The sequence below is a fragment of the Trachemys scripta genome, chromosome 4 (assembly GCF_013100865.1).
Source record: "Trachemys scripta elegans isolate TJP31775 chromosome 4, CAS_Tse_1.0, whole genome shotgun sequence".
In the NCBI taxonomy this organism is placed as follows: domain Eukaryota; kingdom Metazoa; phylum Chordata; order Testudines; family Emydidae; genus Trachemys; species Trachemys scripta.
In genome coordinates, this window is record NC_048301.1 from 115,036,597 (window position 1) to 115,055,114 (window position 18,518).

General features: G+C 44.5%; 1 protein-coding gene across 1 annotated transcript in view; it reads right to left on the reverse strand.

The window, feature by feature from the left end:
• The window catches only part of LOC117877412 (NACHT, LRR and PYD domains-containing protein 3-like), a 44,747-nt gene that overhangs the window by 24,145 nt on the left and 2,084 nt on the right, over positions 1-18,518 (reverse strand). Inside the window, exons 2-5 of the mRNA XM_034770527.1 lie at positions 17,275-17,372; positions 16,409-16,708; positions 12,198-12,338; positions 3,961-5,674 (exon numbers count right to left, since the gene is read on the reverse strand). Of these exons, the coding sequence (XP_034626418.1) occupies positions 3,961-5,674; positions 12,198-12,338; positions 16,409-16,688 (2,135 nt within the window). The 5' untranslated portion in view covers positions 16,689-16,708; positions 17,275-17,372. The remainder of the gene's footprint in view (positions 1-3,960; positions 5,675-12,197; positions 12,339-16,408; positions 16,709-17,274; positions 17,373-18,518) is intronic.

Here is an 18,518-nt window from a genome sequence, read left to right on the forward strand (position 1 = left end):
TTTAAAAGCCATATATAGCAGATTTAGAGAACGGTAAGCTGGTTTTTGGCCAGGTAGAAATTGTGTAGACCGTAGAGCAGGGGTGGCCAACCTGTGGCTCCAGAGCCACATGCGGCTCTTCAGAAGTTAATATGCGGCTCCTTGTATAGGCACCGACTCTGGGGCTGGAGCTTCAGATGCCAACTTTCCAATGTGCAGGGGGGTGCTCACTGCTCAACCCCTGGCTCTGCCACAATCTCTGCCCCCACTCCATCCCTTCCCCTGAGCCTGCTATGACCTCGCTCCTCCCCCTCCCCCTGAGCCTCCTGCACGCCACAAAACAGCTGATTGGGAGGTGTGGGGAAGGAGGGGAAGGCGCTAATTGGAGGGGTTGACGGTGGGCGGGAGGCACTGGGAGTGGGGGGTGAGGGCTGCTGACATATTACTGTAGCTTTTTGGCAATGTACATTGGTAAATTCTGGCCCCTTCTCAGGCTCAGGTTGGCTACCCCTGCCTTAGAACCAAATAATAAATGGCAGTTGCCAGTAGTCTTGAATATTGTTCCCAAAAGACATTTGACAGTGTAAATAGGGAAACCAAGTGGCAGACAAAATCATTCAAATTATTATAAATTTGTGTCAGAATGCTCTGTGCACAATAAAGATAAACCAAGAGTTAGCAGACTGGTTTAATGTTAATTCTGGTGTCAAGCAAGGTTGTATCTTGTGCCTCTTTTTTTTTTTTTTTTTTTGGAGTTGCTATTGACTTTGACTGACTGTCAGTATGGAAATGGGCAGTGTGTGGATACATGGGGAGTTTGGAGACCTTGACTTTGCAGGTGACATTTTTCTTATAAATAAATGAGTTGAAGATATGCAATGAAAGACAGGTCTTGCAAATTCTGCCAAGCAATTAGGTCTTATTATTAATCAGTTAAAAACAGAAGTTATCAAAATAAATGTATGTACCAATAGTTTTATCTATTTGAGAGATGAAGCCTTGAAAAACGGAATAAATTTACTTATCTTGGCAGCCTCATTCATGATAATGGTGATTGTGTTTCATGTAAAGCCCAGAATAGGTGAAGCGAGTGCTGTATTTCCATCAATACGGAAGTCCAATGTGATTAGCAAAATTATCAAAACTGAAATCCATCAATATGGAAATCCATTCAATGGAAATTAAACAGAGTTCATTGCTAGTGTCTGAATAGACTATTCAACATAAAAAGGATGGACAGAATAAGTAGTGAACAGGTCCTAGAATGGGCACAGCTACCTACTGTACAACAATACAATATGGAAAAAGAGACACACTTGGGGCTTCTTTTAACAATGTTCATAAGAGGCTTCCAAAATAAGCCTTTCTTTGTCAACTCCAGGGCAAGTGACAGAGAGACTGACCTAGAGGCACATTCTGTAGCTCAATAAAGACTGAAGTGGAATTATTACAGCTGAATATAAAAGACATGGAAAAGAAGCCCAGCACAGGGAGGATTGGCATTGTTCGATGTCTGCCTTCTGCCCTGATGGCATGGGAAGAATCATGAAGATGATGCTGATGCTTTCAGGCTAATGGACCTAATTTGGAGTCAAGGGGACTCATCTCTAGTGGCACAGAGATTTTGCAATCCCCTTCCACACACACAGCTGTTACCAGTAGCACTGGATGAAAAAAAGGGTAGACCTTTCCATGGAAAATTTCACTTTTTCAGACAATTTTTTGCCCCAAATCAGGATAAAACATCAAAACAACAGGCCTGTCCATCCCCCAAAGCTAGGTGAGAGGTGGGGATGCATTGCAGGTCCTCTGCCTTTCTCTGCCCCAGAGCTAGGGGGTGGCAGAACAACCCTGCACACTGCCAAAGCAACCCTCTGGGAAAGCTTTTGTCGATTTCACTAACAGAAAATGAAACTCACAAGAGCCTTTCAGGGAGGCAGCCACTTTATATTTCCTCAAAATAAAATCTTTTTTTTTTTTTGACAAAACTAAAATCCCCATGGAAAATTTCAGTTTTACAAACAGAGCATTTTTCATCAGAAAAAAAACTTTTCTTCCAGATCTAGTTATCAGGACCCAGTGGGTGGGACACAGATTCCCATATACTACACTGATCCTTGTCTGTACTGTAGTTTTGGCCTCTTGGATCCATTAGCAGCTGGAGTGAGTTAATGCGCTATTTGGTGGATCTTTGGATCCTCAGATCTGAGAGCAGCACTGGAAAGACCCTAAAGCTTTGCAGTAGTGACAGCAGCCTGTGAATTGCTCATTGCTGCCAGCACCTGCCCCTGACTCAGGAGTAGGATCTATGCAGGAGGAGACTATCCCAAATAATGCCCCTTTCCCATTGTCCCATAACTAAGTTGAGGGAAGGGGGTGGGCAGGAGACATCTCGCAGTTGGGTGCTGCACACATTACAGACAAGGAATTAAGGATACTGCCCAGCAGAGCCCATACACAGAGTGATCTCTCTCCTCTCCAGGAGGGAGAATGCAGTAGCACTACTGCCATCAGCAGCAAGGTGGAGCTGTATTGTAAGATGTTGACTAATGGCTGGGGAACACCGGTGACATGGCCAGTAACTGGGCAGTGCAGGAAACAGCATGGCTTGGATTGTAGCTTTCGGGAAGATGCTAAGGCTAGTGGAGAGGGAACAAGGGGTGATTGCTTGAGGGCTTCAGGGAGCTGGCTGGGTGCCAGTGCAGAGTACAGGAGCAGCAGGAGCTGAGCTACAGTCAGCTTCCATTTGAGAATCTTCTGAATTGTTTGTGGCTGTGAGGGACTGGGACGTAGGTGGTCTGGCCTAGTGGTCACAGCTGGGCTGAGATCTGCTCTCTAGGGACAGTAGTTGCTAGGCAGGAGTTGGATGAATCACAAGAGCCAGGTTCTGTAGGCAAGGGTCAGGGTCAGAATCAGGCTAAAGTCAGAGGCCGGAGATCAGGAGACCAAGCAAAGTCTGGCCCTGCAGCAGGCCAAATTCTGTGTGGCAGCCCAGACAGCTTCCTGGGGCAACCCCTGGGGTTAAATAGTGCACTTGGCCAATCAGAGGGCCACACGGTACCTCACTCTGGATCTCTTGGGCAGTACTTCCTGCAGCACCTATTCTCCATAGAACTGAGCCTCTGCCTGGCCTCCTGATGGCACTGTGGGAATATCAGTTGTCCCAGGCTCTGCAGACCCAGCTTCTAGCCCTTATACCTTTTCCTTTTGCTATTCAGGTGCTCAAGGACCTGGGCAGGTCTAACTCATTTGCTACTGTGACTAGGCTGTAGGACAGGACAGGTCACTTATATTGAGCTCTCTGGATCTCTAGGTAAACTGGTCCACACAAACACCATGCCTTTTGACAGGTCAAATGGAAGGAGTAAAGAATATGGGCATACTTATAATATGGAACTGTAGTTTTGAAAGCAGTGACTCTGAAAAGGACTTGGAGTTTGATGGAGAACCAATTGACCATGATCTCCCAGTGCAATGCTGCAGCTGAAAGGGCTAATGGGATCATTGGATGTATAAACAGGAATATATATAATAGGAACAAGGAGGTTACATTTCTCCTCTATACAGCACTGGTAAAACTGGCAAAGCTAAAATGTTTGCTCCAGTTCTGGTGTCCAGCTCCTTCAATGCAGACAGGTACTTAGCTAAACACTCCAGCCCATAGCAGCTAACTTCCTCATCCATCTATCTGATCCAAGCTCGTTTCCCAGGAAGCTAATTGGTCCCAGCTGTTTCTGGGTCCTTCTGCTTAACCCTTGCATCCCTATTCCTGCCTAACCTTCAATCCTGAGGTTTTCTGACTCAGCTACCTCGACCCGACCAGGCCCAGAGGGACAGTTTAACCTCATTTTACAGGAAAAGACCAAGACAAATCTGCAAATATCTTATAATCCGTTGAAAAACGGGGCATTATAATGGTGATACGATGAGATGTCACTCTAAGGATTTACTGATTAATACTAAATAAACTGTGATACTTACAGAGGAAATAACCATTTCCGTAGCTTTGCTATCCATCCTTCTTCTCGTTCTCCAATCCCAAGAGTACAATTACACAGGTAAAGTGATTGCTTACTACAACAGTTCTTTACACAGAATGAAAGAGCAATTTCATCCATTGTTGTAAACCTGATGTGTTCCAATCTAATTTCTTGGAAATTATCCATTGCGCTTTTCACAAACTCTTCTTCCTGACTCTCATACAAACAATGAAACAACTCAAACTGGTCACGTAGTTCCCCATAGGTCTTGTAAGGCAGAAGGGAGATGTTTTTAGCTTCTGCTTCAAACCACTTCAACAAATCCAGCTTTATTTTAGATGATGTTTTACAATGTAATTTTTTCTTCATGTCATTTAGTCTCTCTTTATTTAAGAGACCAAACAAGAAACGTACTGTTAACATCAAATAATTATTTTTAGATGGTCCATAAATTTTTAGCAAGTTGTTCACATCTTTTGTCATTGTCTGTTTATCTTCCTCTAGCACATAGAAGAGAGCTGCAAAAAACTCTTGGAAACTCAAGTGAATGAAGCTGTAGACACTTTCACATTCTGTATCTTTCTGAAAAATATTTTTATTCAGAAAGAGAGACTGAATGTTAGACAAGGATAAATTGTGTTTCTTCAGGTCACCTTCTTCAAACAGTATTTTTCGTTCTAAAATTCCATCTGCAGCCAACGAGCAAAGGTTCCACAGAGTAGTTTTAGGCTGTTGTATTAAGTCAGCAAAATGATCAGTTAGCAGAGTGGACAGAAAGAGCAAATATACCGAGGTGGTTGTTTTTGAAGTTTGTGAAAGATCTTCCCTTTTTTCCATCTGTTGCTTCATAACCGTGCAGATGATCCAACACACAATGGGGACAAAGCACATGGTGAAGAGCATTTCATTTTCTTTGACAAAATTAAAGGCTTGTGTTGCTTTCTTTTCATCACAAAAGAATTTATAGAAATATTCTTTCCTTTCTTCTCCAGAAAATCCCATTATCTCTGCATAACATGGAAATTTTAAATTCTGCTTTAGTTTCTCCAGAGCAGTTGGTCTTGTAGTGATCAATAAGAAGGATTTTTGAAGAACTTTCTTTCTCAATAAGCTGCACAGTACAGTTTTCACTGGCTTCTTCTCAAATGGGTCAGTGCACAGTCTAACTTCATCAATGTCTAGCAAAGAACTCAATTCATCAAAACCATCTATTAGGAATAGGAGTTTTTCTGGCTTCTCAAAGATTTCTTTAATTGGTCCTTCTCCATTAGGACAATTGTCTAAAACCAAATCAGCAACACTTTGCTCTTCAGTAACATGATTTATCTTTCTACAATTTATATAGAAAACATAATCAAACTTTTTCTGATAGAGTTTTCCAGCTGCCCAGTCCAACATGATCTTTCTTGCTGTCATTGTTTTCCCAATTCCAGCAGCTCCCTGCAGCACAACAGTTTTTGGGCTTTGTTGATTTCTACTAGGATCAAATAAAACATTAATCTTAGTGAGACTGGTCTGGTGAGCCATCAGTTCTGTGTGTTTCCTTCCTCTGGTGATTATTTCATGTTCTTTCTCCTCCCGCTGCCGATGTTCCTTTACAATAAGCAGTTCTGTGTATCTTTTGTCTAGACTTACATGTTCACCCATGCGAGCATTCTTATCTTCTATTACTTGGTATTCTTCTTGTATGTGTTCTCTATATTTTTTCTGATAATCTAATTCAATGAAAATGGCATGAAGCATTAGACATACTGAGTACAGTTGTTCAAACAGAGGTCATTTGAACTGCCATTCATCGGTTATATCCAAAGGTTGGACAGGACAAGATATTGGTGACATTCTATTCTTTCTGGTCTCCCAGCATTCCCACCATCATGTGACTTGACATTTTGCTAGAATTTTACATATTAAAATTAGTCTCTTGTCTTTTATCGTTTAATTATTTTGTATATGATCATCTCTCATCTTGGTTCTGATTCAGCAATTCCCTTAAGCACAGATTGAAGTCCCCTTACAATAAATGAGATTTGAGCATGCGCTTAAAGTTAAGAATTTGCTCAAGTGCTTTGCTGAATAAGGATAATTTAGCTCATTCCTTTTTTTTTTTTTGTTCCTTCTGATTTTTTCTTTTAGTTTTGTCTGATTTTTTCTATTCTCCTCCTTTTCTCCCCAGTAAGTACCGTTTGTTTTCTTTTGTTATTTCTAACTACTTCTCTTCTTGCTTCCTGGTTATGTTTTCTCTTCTCTCCTGTTTGCTAGCTCTTTTAATCCCTTTCTGTTTTTCTCACCTCTAGATACCCTTCTCTGCTTCACCCCCATTCCTTGATACTGCCACTCCAACCACTGAAGGACAGGATTGGACACTGGTATTTAGTTTCAGAGTAGCAGCCGTGTTAGTCTGTATCCGCAAAAAGAAGAACAGGAGTACTTGTGGCACCTTAGAGACTAACAAATTTATTAGAGCATAAGCTTTCGTGCGAGCAGCGGCACAGAGGCAGCAAACAGGGCGGCTAACAGGGGAGTTTGAGAGGGAGGGCAAGGGGGAGGCAGGAGGGTGGGGCGTGGTGTGTGCTCCATTTCCCCAGGTGCTGTGGGCAGAGAGTGCAGCAGCCATGAGCCAAGCAGCAGCAGCAGACAGAATGCAGATGGCGACATGTGGGAGCTGTGGTATGTATATAGTCCTAGCAGGAGACCTGGAACAAAGGTATGTTTGTATGAAGTGTCGCCTTATAGTGTTACTGGAGGAAAAGATTAAGGGGCTGGAGATGCAGGTAGAGACTCTGGTGGAGTTTAGGCGGGGGTTTGAGCAGCTGATGGAGGATAGGCAAGGCGGGGCTGAAGGGGAAGGCTCTAGGGTGCAGAATGAGGCAGTAGTAGATGACAGCGAGAGGGGAATGGAAGGGGGAGATCAAGGGAAGTGGAAGCATGTGACTGTGAGAAGTAGGCCAAGGAAAAGGAGGGCCAGTGAGGGGGGAATAGAACTCAGGAATAGGTTTGAGTGTTTGGATACCGAGGTAGAGGGGCAGCAGGTGGTGACTGAAGGTGGGAGGGTGAGGAAGAAGAGAAGAGCTGCTAGTCCGAGAGAGGGGGGGGAGGAGTTGATGGAGACAGCACCAATTATGGGCCACCAGAGGATACAGGAAGGCATAAGGGGGAGCATAAGAGAAGATAGGAACAGACACAGGTCAGGACTAGAGGGATCAGAGACTAGATTACTAGATCGCACTGTTGCCAGGCGACGGCAGGTGTATGTAATTGGAGACTCTTTACTGAGGAGGTTGGACAGGCCTGTGACCAGGGCGGACCCGGAGAACAGAAGGGTGTGCTGTCTACCTGGGGCAAAGATACGCGATGTGGACCTGCGGTTGAAAAGGATCCTAAAAGGAGCAGGTAAGAACCCCTTGATAATCCTTCATGTAGGAACGAATGACACGGCTAGGTTCTCGTTAGAGAGAATCAAGGGAGATTATGCCAGGCTGGGGAAGACTCTCAAGGAGATAGAGGTTCAGGTTATCTTTAGTGGGATTCTGCCCGTTCCGAGGGAAGGGCAGCAAAGGGCTGATAGGATTGTGAGGATAAATAGTTGGCTAAGGGAGTGGTGCTATAAGGAGGGCTTTGGGATGTATGGCCACTGGGAGGCTTTCGGGGACAGACACCTGTTCTCGCGAGATGGGCTTCACCTGAGTAGGGAAGGAAATAGACTTCTGGGAGGGAGGCTGGCTCATCTTATCAAAAGAGCTTTAAACTAGGAAGTTTGGGGAGATGGTTGGGAGATGCACAGTTAATCTCCACGCCAGTTTCCAGTATTGAAAAGCAGAGTGTAATAAGAGGAGACATAGCCGGGGAGATGAGATTGGACATAGGAAGGACAGGGGGGACGAACACAAAGAGGCCCGCAACATACAGTGCTACTAATGGGAGATAGGCTAAACGACATACATTAGGCTGTTTGTACACCAATGCGAGAAGCCTAGGTAATAAAATGGAGGAATTGGAGCTCTTGGTCCGAGAATTGAAACCGGATATCGTAGGAATAACTGAAACGTGGTGGAATGGCAGTCACGACTGGAACGCAGGTATGGAGGGGTATGCGCTGTTTAGGAAAGACCGGGATAAAGGTAAAGGTGGGGGGGTGGCATTGTATGTCAATAGTGAAATAAGCTGTAAAGAAATAATAGTGGATGGAATAGATAACACGGAGTCCGTCTGGGCGATAATCAAGCAAGGTAAAAGGACTACTAGAGCCTCTCCGGGGATAGTGCTTGGGGTGTGCTATAGACCGCCGGGATCGACCCAGGATATGGATAAGGAACTGTTTAATGTATTAAGGGAGGTAAATACTAATAGAAACTGTGTAATTATGGGGGACTTTAACTTCCCGGATATAGATTGGGGAACAAACGCTAGTAGCAATAATAGGGCTCAGATGTTCCTAGATGTGCTTGCTGATCAATTCCTTTATCAAGTGGTAGCTGAGCCGACGAGGGGGGAGGCCATTTTAGATTTGATTCTGGTAAGTAGTGAGGACCTTGTTGAGGAAGTGGTAGTGGGGGACAACTTGGGCTCCAGTGATCATGAGCTAATTCGGTTTAAACTAAATGGAAGGAGTACCAGAATTAAGTCAAAGACTAGGGTTTATAATTTTAAAAAGGCCAATTTTAACAAATTAAGGGGACTGGTAAGGGAAGTGGATTGGGCAAACGTATTAAGGGACCTAAAGGCAGAAGAAGCCTGGGATTACTTTAAGTTAAAGATGCAAGAGCTGACAGAGGCCTGTATCCCCAAAAAGGGAAAAAGATTACTAAGCAAGAGACTTAGACCGAGCTGGATGAGCGACCGGCTGAAAGGGGCGATTAGGAAAAAACAGAAAGCATACAAAGAGTGGAAGAGGGGAGGGATCAGTAAGGAAACTTACCTTAGTGAAGTCAGAGAATGTAGAGATAGAGTGAGAAAGGCCAAAGGCCGGGAAGAGTTCGACTTAGCGAGGGGAATTAAAAGCAATAGTAAGAGGTTTTACAGCCATATAAATAGGAAGAAAGCAAAGAAAGAAGAAGTGGGACCGCTGAAGACTATAGCCGGAGAGGAGATTAAAGATAATCTAGGCATGGCGCAATATCTCAATGAATATTTTGCATCGGTGTTTAATGAGGCCAATGAAGGTATTAGGGATACTAGCACCGTTACAGAGGGGCATACAGGATGGGGGATTACCGCATCCGAGGTAGAAACAAAACTAGAACGCCTTAATGGGACTAAGTTGGGTGGACTGGACGATCTTCATCCGAGAATATTGAAGGAATTGGCGCGGGAAATAGCAGGCCCATTAGCGACTATATTTAATGAATCTGTAAACTCGGGGGTGGTCCCGTTAGACTGGAGAATAGCCAATGTGGTTCTATTTTCAAGAAAGGGGAAAAAAGTGACCCGGGTAACTATAGGCCTGTTAGTTTAACATCAGTGTGCAAGGTGCTGGAGAAGATTCTGAAAGAGAAACTAGTTGAGGACCTTGAGGTTAATGGCAAATGCGATAAATTACAGCATGGTTTTATGAAGGGCAGATCGTGCCAAACGAATCTGATCTCCTTCTTTGAGAAAGTAACGGACTTATTAGATAAGGGAAATGCGGTGAACCTAATATACCTGGATTTCAGTAAAGCGTTTGATACAGTACCCCATGAGGAATTATTGGTTAAAATGAAAAACATGGGGATCGATATGAAAATCCAGAGGTGGATAAGGAATTGGTTAATGGGGAGAATGCAGCGGGTCGTATTAAAGGGTGAATTGTCGGGTTGGAGGGAGGTTACTAGTGGAGTGCCTCAAGGTTCGGTTTTGGGACCCATCTTATTTAATCTATTTATAACTGACCTCGGGACCGATTGCAAGAGTGGGCTGATAAAGTTTGCGGATGATACGAAGGTGGGAGGAGTTGCAAACTCGGAGGAGGATAGGGATATTCTGCAGGGAGACTTGAATGAGCTTGTGAATTGGAGTATCAGAAATAGGATGAAATTTAATAGTAAAAAGTGTAAGGTGATGCACTTGGGGATGAATAATAACAATTTTAGTTACAAGATGGGGACGCATTGGTTAGAAGTAACGGAAGAGGAGAAGGACCTAGGGGTCCTTGTGGATCGCAGGATGACTATGAGTCGACAATGTGACGTGGCGGTGAAAAAAGCCAATGCGGTCTTGGGATGTATTAGGCGAGGTATATCTAGTAGGGATAGGGAGGTCCTGCTTCCGTTGTATAAGGCGCTGGTGAGACCTCATTTGGAGTACTGTGTGCAGTTCTGGTCTCCCAGTTTGAGTTCATCTTTTTTAAACATTGAACGGGTGCAGAGAAGGGCGACTAAGATGATCAGAGGAATGGAAAACCTGTCGTATGAAAAGAGATTAGAGGAGCTTGGGTTGTTTAGTCTGACAAAGCGAAGGCTGAGGGGGGATATGATTGCTATCTTTAAATATATCAGAGGAGTTAATACAAGGGAGGGAGAGGAATTATTCCAGCTTAGTACTAATGTGGACACGAGAACGAATGGATACAAACTGGCCGGGGGGAAGTTTAGGCTCGAAATTAGACGAAGGTTTCTGACCGTCAGAGGGGTGAAATATTGGAACGGCCTTCCAAGGGAAACGGTGGGGGCGACGGACCTGTCTGGTTTTAAGATTAAGTTGGATAAGTTTATGGAGGGAATGGTTTAATGATAAAACATAGTAGCCAAGGAAAACCAAGCAATGGTACATGAATAGCATAATGGCCAACAAGGGTCAGGCTAGAGACTCTTGCCTATATGCTCGGGGTATTACTGATCGCCATATTTGGGGTCGGGAAGGAATTTTCCTCCAGGGTAGATTGGCTGAGCCTCTGGAGGTTTTTCGCCTTCCTCCGCAGCATGGGGCAGGGATCACTAGCAGGAGGGTCTCAGCCAATTGAAGTCACTAAAACACAGGTTTGGGGACTTCAACGGTAGAGTCCAGGGAAGGGTCTTGCGGCCTGCAGCATGCAGGGGGTCAGACCAGATGATCATAATGGTCCCTTCTGACCTTAAAGTCTATGAGTCTATGAGTCTATGAGACTACAGCCCACTTCTTCGGATGCATATAGAATGGAACCTTTCTGGTTCCATTCTATATGCATCCGAAGAAGTGGGCTGTAGTCCACGAAAGCTTATGCTCTAATAAATTTGTTAGTCTCTAAGGTTCCATTCTATATGCATCCGAAGAAGTGGGCTGTAGTCCACGAAAGCTTATGCTCTAATAAATTTGTTAGTCTCTAAGGTGCCACAAGTACTCCTGTTCTTCTTTTTGCGGATACAGACTAACATGGCTGCTACTCTGAAACCTGTCATTATGCAAGGCACTGCATTTAGCCGTATGGAATGGAAATCCATCAACCTCATGAAAAAACTGGTTCCATTCTATATGCATCCGAAGAAGTGGGCTGTAGTCCACGAAAGCTTATGCTCTAATAAATTTGTTAGTCTCTAAGGTGCCACAAGTACTCCTGTTCTTCTTTTTTTGGTATTTAGTTGGGGCCCATCTCTAATCCTGAGTAGTGCAGTATGGGAAGTAGAGTGCCAGTGTTTCAGTGGACAGCTGACTTGCTTATGAAGGCCCTGTCTCCTCTATGGGCCAAGAACCCTAGCTTGACTTCATTATGGGAGATGTAGTCCAGAAAGGGAGCCTGGCCCATAGAGAAGAAAGGGGTCATTAGGCACATGAACTATGACTCAAATAGAGCATTCCAGCAGCATTTCAGAATGCTATGTTAAGAGTGTTAAAACATCCTTTAAAATGTTTTAAACCATGGGCACTATTAAACCAGTTTACAGGCTGCGTGCATAGGGCCAGACCATATGAGCACACTTCAGAAAAACAAAAATGTGTTCTAGCCTGAGTACGAGCAAATAGACCAACCAAAATGCATTAAATGATTTATCAGTGGACCATTTCTACAAATGGTCATCGGACATAATTCCTAATACAGTGCAAATTGACCCAATAAGTGCACAGCAAATGGCTTCTTCATAGGAAGGAGTCCTACCTGTGTCAGTGTGGGATTTGTCCCTCTTTAATATTTTGGACATAACAGTTGTGTACTTGTTCTTTCTTTGTAGCTCAGTACAGTCCTTTAATTACATTTATTGTTGTTCTCTGAGTTCCCCTTGTTTGAGATGTATCTTTCTATCATAATTGGACTAAGAGGTGGTTGCAGTATTCTAAGTACAGTCTTACCAAAGCCTTTCAGAGACAAATTATCAACTCCCTGCTCCTTGGCGTGATGTATCTCTGCACAGGGTCCCAGATCCCCTTGTCTGTCATTCCCTCTTGTTTCTTCTTCAACTTTTGATGTTTTCACCTTTTCCTGTGGCAAAACTAACAAAGGAGATTAATTGCAATAATACCATCGCGTTTAAGGCCAGAAGGGAACCACCTGACCTCCATTCAATACCCCCCAGCCCCTGAACACTAAACCCAACAACCAAAATGAGACCAAAGTATTACAGTCCACAGGAGACTAGATTATTGTGTGTCCCAGGCAGAGGATAGGAGGGACTGAGGTGCACCAGTGCCTGAGCCCCTCCACAATGGCAGGGAAATGATTAAGTGAGATCTACCCAGATAATCCTGGCTAGCAACCTGCACCCACACACTGCAAAGGAAAGGAGAGAAAAAACCCAAGTCACTGCCAATCTGCCCTGCTGCTTTACATGCACAATTTAGAAAATCCTATCCAGGGGTTTATTGTGGAATTGCCACCTCACCTGTAACTACAGTGTCACTTACGCTATTGTTATAACAGGGCTAGATTGTACCTGCTGTTTATGGAGATGTGGAGGGAGAAAACATGGTTCTAATTGCACACCCTTGTAATTCCCACACAAGAATCGGGGATAATTGCAGTACCTGCTCTCAGAGGAACATGGGAACTGTATCCTTGGGGAAACCCAGAACCCCAAAGGGTCAGTGAGAAGCAGAGAGGAGGTAGAGCTCTGACCCTGTTCCCCTCCACATCAGACTGCTGAGCAGGAGCAGCACACATGGGAGAATATTAGAGCTGGTTAGAAATTCTCCCTCCCCTGGGAAATTGTTGAGTTTTTGGTAGAAAAAACAAAACAAAACAAAACCTTGAAAGCCAAAAAGTTTCGGCTGAAAACCAAAATTTTGATTAAAAAAAATGCTGCTGAAATGTGTTATGGGAATTGTGGTTTGTTCCCCCATGCTCCCATTCTCTTCTAGGGGCCAAGATCCCTAGTTTGACTTCATCTTCCATGATGCACCACGGTTTTCTCTCTTGCCGAGCCACCATGGAGCATCATCAGAGATGCAGTCCAGAGAGGGAGCCCTGCCCATACAGAAGAAAGGGGTCATGAGACACCTGAACTATGACTCCCATACAGCACTCCAGCAGCATTTCACAACCAATTTTTTTCTGTTTTCATATGAAAAGTTTTTTTTCCCATAGAAAGCAGATAATTTTCACCAAAAAAAGAAAAAACCCTGTTTGACAAAAACCCAATTTTCTATTGACAATTTGCTGTACTCTGTTGGTCACACTTCCCATGCATGCCAGGGAGCTCATGAAGATTGTGGTTGCTGGGAATAAAGGACTGAATGTCTCTCTGATCATTGCTGGCCAGGAGCAAGGCTGACAAAAGTTTTCTGAGCCTAAAAGCATTCGTACCAGTCTCTCCAAAGCATTTCTTTGATTCAAGAATTCACAAAACATTGGATATTGAAATGCCGGTGTCACCTAATTTATCTATTACGTTTTTTCAATATTTTTGTTGTTACAATGATGTAAAAGGTCAAAGCTTCACAAATGTAAGCAATAGTTAATATTTGTCCCTTAGCAGTTTCCCTCTTCCAGCAAAATCAGAGTTCTCTGCTGCTGCTGTCACCGCAAAGAATTCCTGTATCTCCATTCAAGAGGTGTCATGCTGGCCCAAGGAGGCCCAATGATGATGATGTTGCAAAAATCTCTCTGAGACGTGGCCTGTGCCCTCCCACCCTGTCCTGCTCCCCCATTCCCTGGCAGCACAGCTCCAATGGAGTCACATTGTCCCAGGGTTCCCCCTGCATGGACAGGGCTAGATTGGACCTGGCGTTTATGCAGGTGTGGAGGGAGAATGCAGGGTCCTAATTGCTCTAATAAACAGCCCATACAGCCCCAGGTCAGTTAGTGATGTGTCCAATTGGACTTGGTGGGGAAAACACATTCCCTTCCACATCCCACCCTGGCCTTGCTCTGGCCTTACTCCTACTCCTCAGCTTTCTGCCCTAGCTCATCTCCCCCTCTCTATGGATCCCATGCCCACCACAAATGCAGCAGCATGCACAGAGCTGACCTCCAGTCTATGGGAAGGGTTAGTCTGTAGGTACATCTCAAACAGATCCATGTAATTCTGTTGTTAAAGCACACTGGGTGTATTAAGGTCCCTTCAGCCTCTTGCTACAGAAATGCTGACAGCTGCTTCATCCTTTCACCCCTCATGATTGGTTTGAGGTTTAAAGGCTGTCCTCACGGGAAAAAGTTTTAGAAACTACAACTAACAGGAACAAAAAGACACGAGATCGCCCTTTAGGGGCAGGTGCTTTGCTGTGCATCATATCTGCAGCCATAGCAGTTTCTGGCTGTTCTCCTCTCCCTCCCCCGAGATTGCAGCTCCCTGATTCTGAGGCTGGGGCTAGTTCTCAAATGGCCTGAGCTTGAGGGTTTTTCTAAATTACACCAGCCAGCTGTGATCCCGAGGGGTCAGTAGAGCTGCAGGAATTGTGCTCGTTCCACACCTGCTGTGCTAGGGACTGCACGAGATGGTGACACAGGTGCAGCCTCTGTGCTAGCTGGGGATTCCCCTTCCACTTCCTGCTACACTTCTTGTGCCATCGCACCAGGCAAAGGAGTAGAACACAGAGGAGTCTGGTCCTGTACTCCCAGTGCCCCAGATCACTTGCTCTCACCCCCATTTCTCATTCTCAGTTTCTCCACTAAGATCCAATCTAAAAACAGTATCCATATAGCAACTTGTATGTTTCCAGAACATCTAATTTCACATGCACACTAGGAAAATCCTGTGGGCCTGCTTTGAATCACTCTGGCTCTCACTGGCTTTCCCTTGTGTCTTGGAACCTACTCGGTACTATTAACCGACTGCAGCTGTTCCTGCTTCTGCTGTATCTTTGTAGGGGGGTTGGTGGGAGGGGGAATATTGAAGAAGAGCTTCCCAGGAGTCATGGCAACTTTAGATTCTTTACCCGTCTTTGTTTCCTCCATGACCTTAGCAGCAGACTGTCTCAGGTCGATCTGATTGAGGATTTCTGGGGTTATATCCATCACATGTTCCTCACAGCATTCTAACAGGTTTGAGGCACATCTAACACATTGGCTTTCTCTAGCTCACCACGGGGGATGTTATGTTTTCCATCATCATCAGATTGTGAGATTAAAAGACTTAAATACAAACTGAGAGATTGCCCAGTCACTTCACAAGGACGTGCCTTCTTAACAGAGCTCATAGTCAACAACAAATAAATGCTGCCTGCATTGTGCTCTGGGGGATATTAAACTCATACCCTGGGGGACTGTCCAGGGCAGTGAATGCCAAAGGACTCTAGGGAGAGCCCCACTGCCAGCCCTGGAGCGTTCCATCCCAGGGACCCCGGGCAGAATCAACCCAGCTGAGCTCCACTGTCACTGTGGGTGAGAGGAACAGGAGAGCACATGGGGGTCTAACTAAAGAGTGGATCCCCATAGGCACTGGCTCTTACACTCATGTGGGACACTGAAAAGCAGCTGAGGGACTTTGGAACTGCAGCTCTCCAGGTTTGCTGGTCCTTGGCTGTTTGTATTGCACTGGATTTGTTTTGCTTGTTTTCAGTGAAAAATAACCTCGAAGATAAAGTTCCTGCTTGGAATTCCAGAAGGGTCTCCTGGGGCCAGTCAGCTGTTTGGTGAGAATCTACTGGGCCAGACTCTCTGCTGTGATCAGTTTCCAATTACTCATCCTTGATTCTATGTCCCAGGTGCAGCACAGGTTACAGCAGCCTGGGACCTGTTCTAACTTGCCAGCTCCCAATGGTCCCCAAAGGACAGTCCCCCAGCTGGGGATGCACTCTATTTACTCCTCCTCCCCACCTCTCTGTCCATGACACTCCCTCTGCACCGCTTTGTTGGATCTACACCCACTGGGGATGCCCCCCAACTGGGGATTTCCTCAGATGGAGAGTTACAGGCTGACTCTGCTCCCCTTGTGCCAGCTGAGTGGTGAAAAGGGAGGGGTTCAGGTCAGAAAATCTGCTATGGGCATCTCGGCTTTGAGTCCCCCTCATTTCCAGCTGGGATTCACAATTTGTCATTCCTGCCATCAGCCTGTTTTTCCTTCTGCTCCCGTTGCTGCTGCCCTGGGGGAGACTCCCAGGTTTTAGAGTAACTTTAGATTTCTTACCTTTCTCTCTGTCTTTTTTGAGGTTAGCAGCAGACCCTCTGACATTGATCTTAGCTAAAATTTCTATGGTTACATCAACTGCAGCATCTCCACCATAGAATGCCATCAGGATGTTCTTAGTATCTATCCTGTTAGCCTTCTCCAGCCGACCTCGGGGGATGGTACCTTTTCCCTTAAAGCCAGAATGTGATAGTTTGTCTTTAAATCTTTTGAAGTCTTCCTCAAGAAGATCGTCAAGGGCACTTTGAAGCAGGTCACTGATTCTGCTTTGGTTTTCCATCACCAGTATCAGGGGAAAAACTAAAATACAGTGTAAAGTCTCATTATTAATAGTTAATATGGAATAACAACTCTTATTCCTATCTAGAAGGAAGAAGGGTAGCCTAGTGGTGAGAGCAGGTCACTGGGGCTTATAACTCCTCAGTGCTTTTCCTCACAAGTAACTCACTGGATAGCTCGTTTTGTCTTCCTGTGCCTCAGTTTCCCTATCTGTAAAATGGGGACAATTGTGCTCCTCTAACTCACAGGGGTGTCATGCAGCTTAGTTACTGTTTGTAAAGCCAGTTGGCGTTTTAGGATGAAATGTGCTAGAATAGTATTTATCATCTGAATGGATTTCCAAACACTGGGGTGGGGATACCTAATTCAGAAAATATCCTAGCACAATCTGGAATCTGTGCATCAGAGTCCTGGAGTAAATGTGTCCTGAGAACCAGTGCTAGCTTGGAAAGCCTCAGGGGTATTTTGAACATTTATGACATACTGATCAGCCCCCATAAATCGAATGGATAAACTATAATGACATCAGATTGTAATTAGCCCATCTGAAGGCAAAATGCACAAAATGCAGAGAGTGATGAACTTACCATTAGCCAGAAAGCTACAAAGTAGATCTGGAGGCCTTTGTTTGATTTATTTCTCTCAGTTTTCTCGGTGCTCAAACACAGATGCACAAAACAAAAATCTAAGAGGAAGAACAGAAAAGCTTTAAGCAAATGGCTATTTCCTCAGCAAAGAAACTAAAACATCTCCAATTAAAACTGATCTTCAATGCTTCCTTGATTTTTATAACAGCCCTCATATGACAGCATATTGCCCAGTCACTGCACAAGTACATCAGTCAGCAACTTCCCTCCACTCATCATGGGATATTAGGAAGGATCTCAAATGGCAAATTAGAAGATTTAAGCTAAGATAGGGATCATTTATTTTATTTTTTCTTTGTTGAAAAATTAATAGCATGCGTAGCCCTGTAGGGCACAGAGAGCAGCCACAGCCCCATGCACCTACTGGTATCATAAAGTTGCAGGAACAGCTATAAGGAAACATCCAGTAATTACACAAACAAATAATATTCTCATGTAACCGGTTAAATGGGGTCTGTTCAGAAGATTGCACAATCTCAGGACTGTAGGCCACAAAGAGGAAGGAGCTGCGGGAACTCTACAAATATGTAACCAGAGGTGAGGTTTTCAGGGGCCCTCTCCCGTAAAAGTTTGAAATACCATGGGCAAAAGCCTGTGTTTTAGGTGATTTTAAGGCAAGGCCAAGTCTCATGTCACCTCTGGACATGTCTGCCCCACTCACACTCTCTCTCTCCATCTCTCAGGTGCATTGTGGAGAGATTGGATTCAGAGTAGCAGCCGTGTTAGTCTGTATCCACAAAAAGAACAGAATACAGCATCGGACACCATCAGATCAGGATTAAACAAAGACTGTGAATGGCTAGCCAACTACAAAAGCAGTTTCTCCTCCCTTGGTGTTCACACCTCAACTGCTAGCAGAGGACCTCACCCTCCCTGATTGAACTAACCTCATTACCTCCAGACTGATTCTTGCCTGCATATTTCTACCTGCCCCTGGAAATTTCCATTACATGCGTTTGATGAAGTGGGTATTCACCCACAAAAGCTTATGCTCCAATACATCTGTCAGTCTTAAAGGTGCACAGGACTCTCTGTTGCTTTTTACAGATCCAGACTAACATGGCTACCCCTCTGATAAAAAGAACAGGAATACTTGTGGCACCTTAAAGACTAACAAATTTATTTGAGCATAAGCTTTCGTGGGCTACAGCCCACTTCATCGGATGCATAGAATGGAACATATA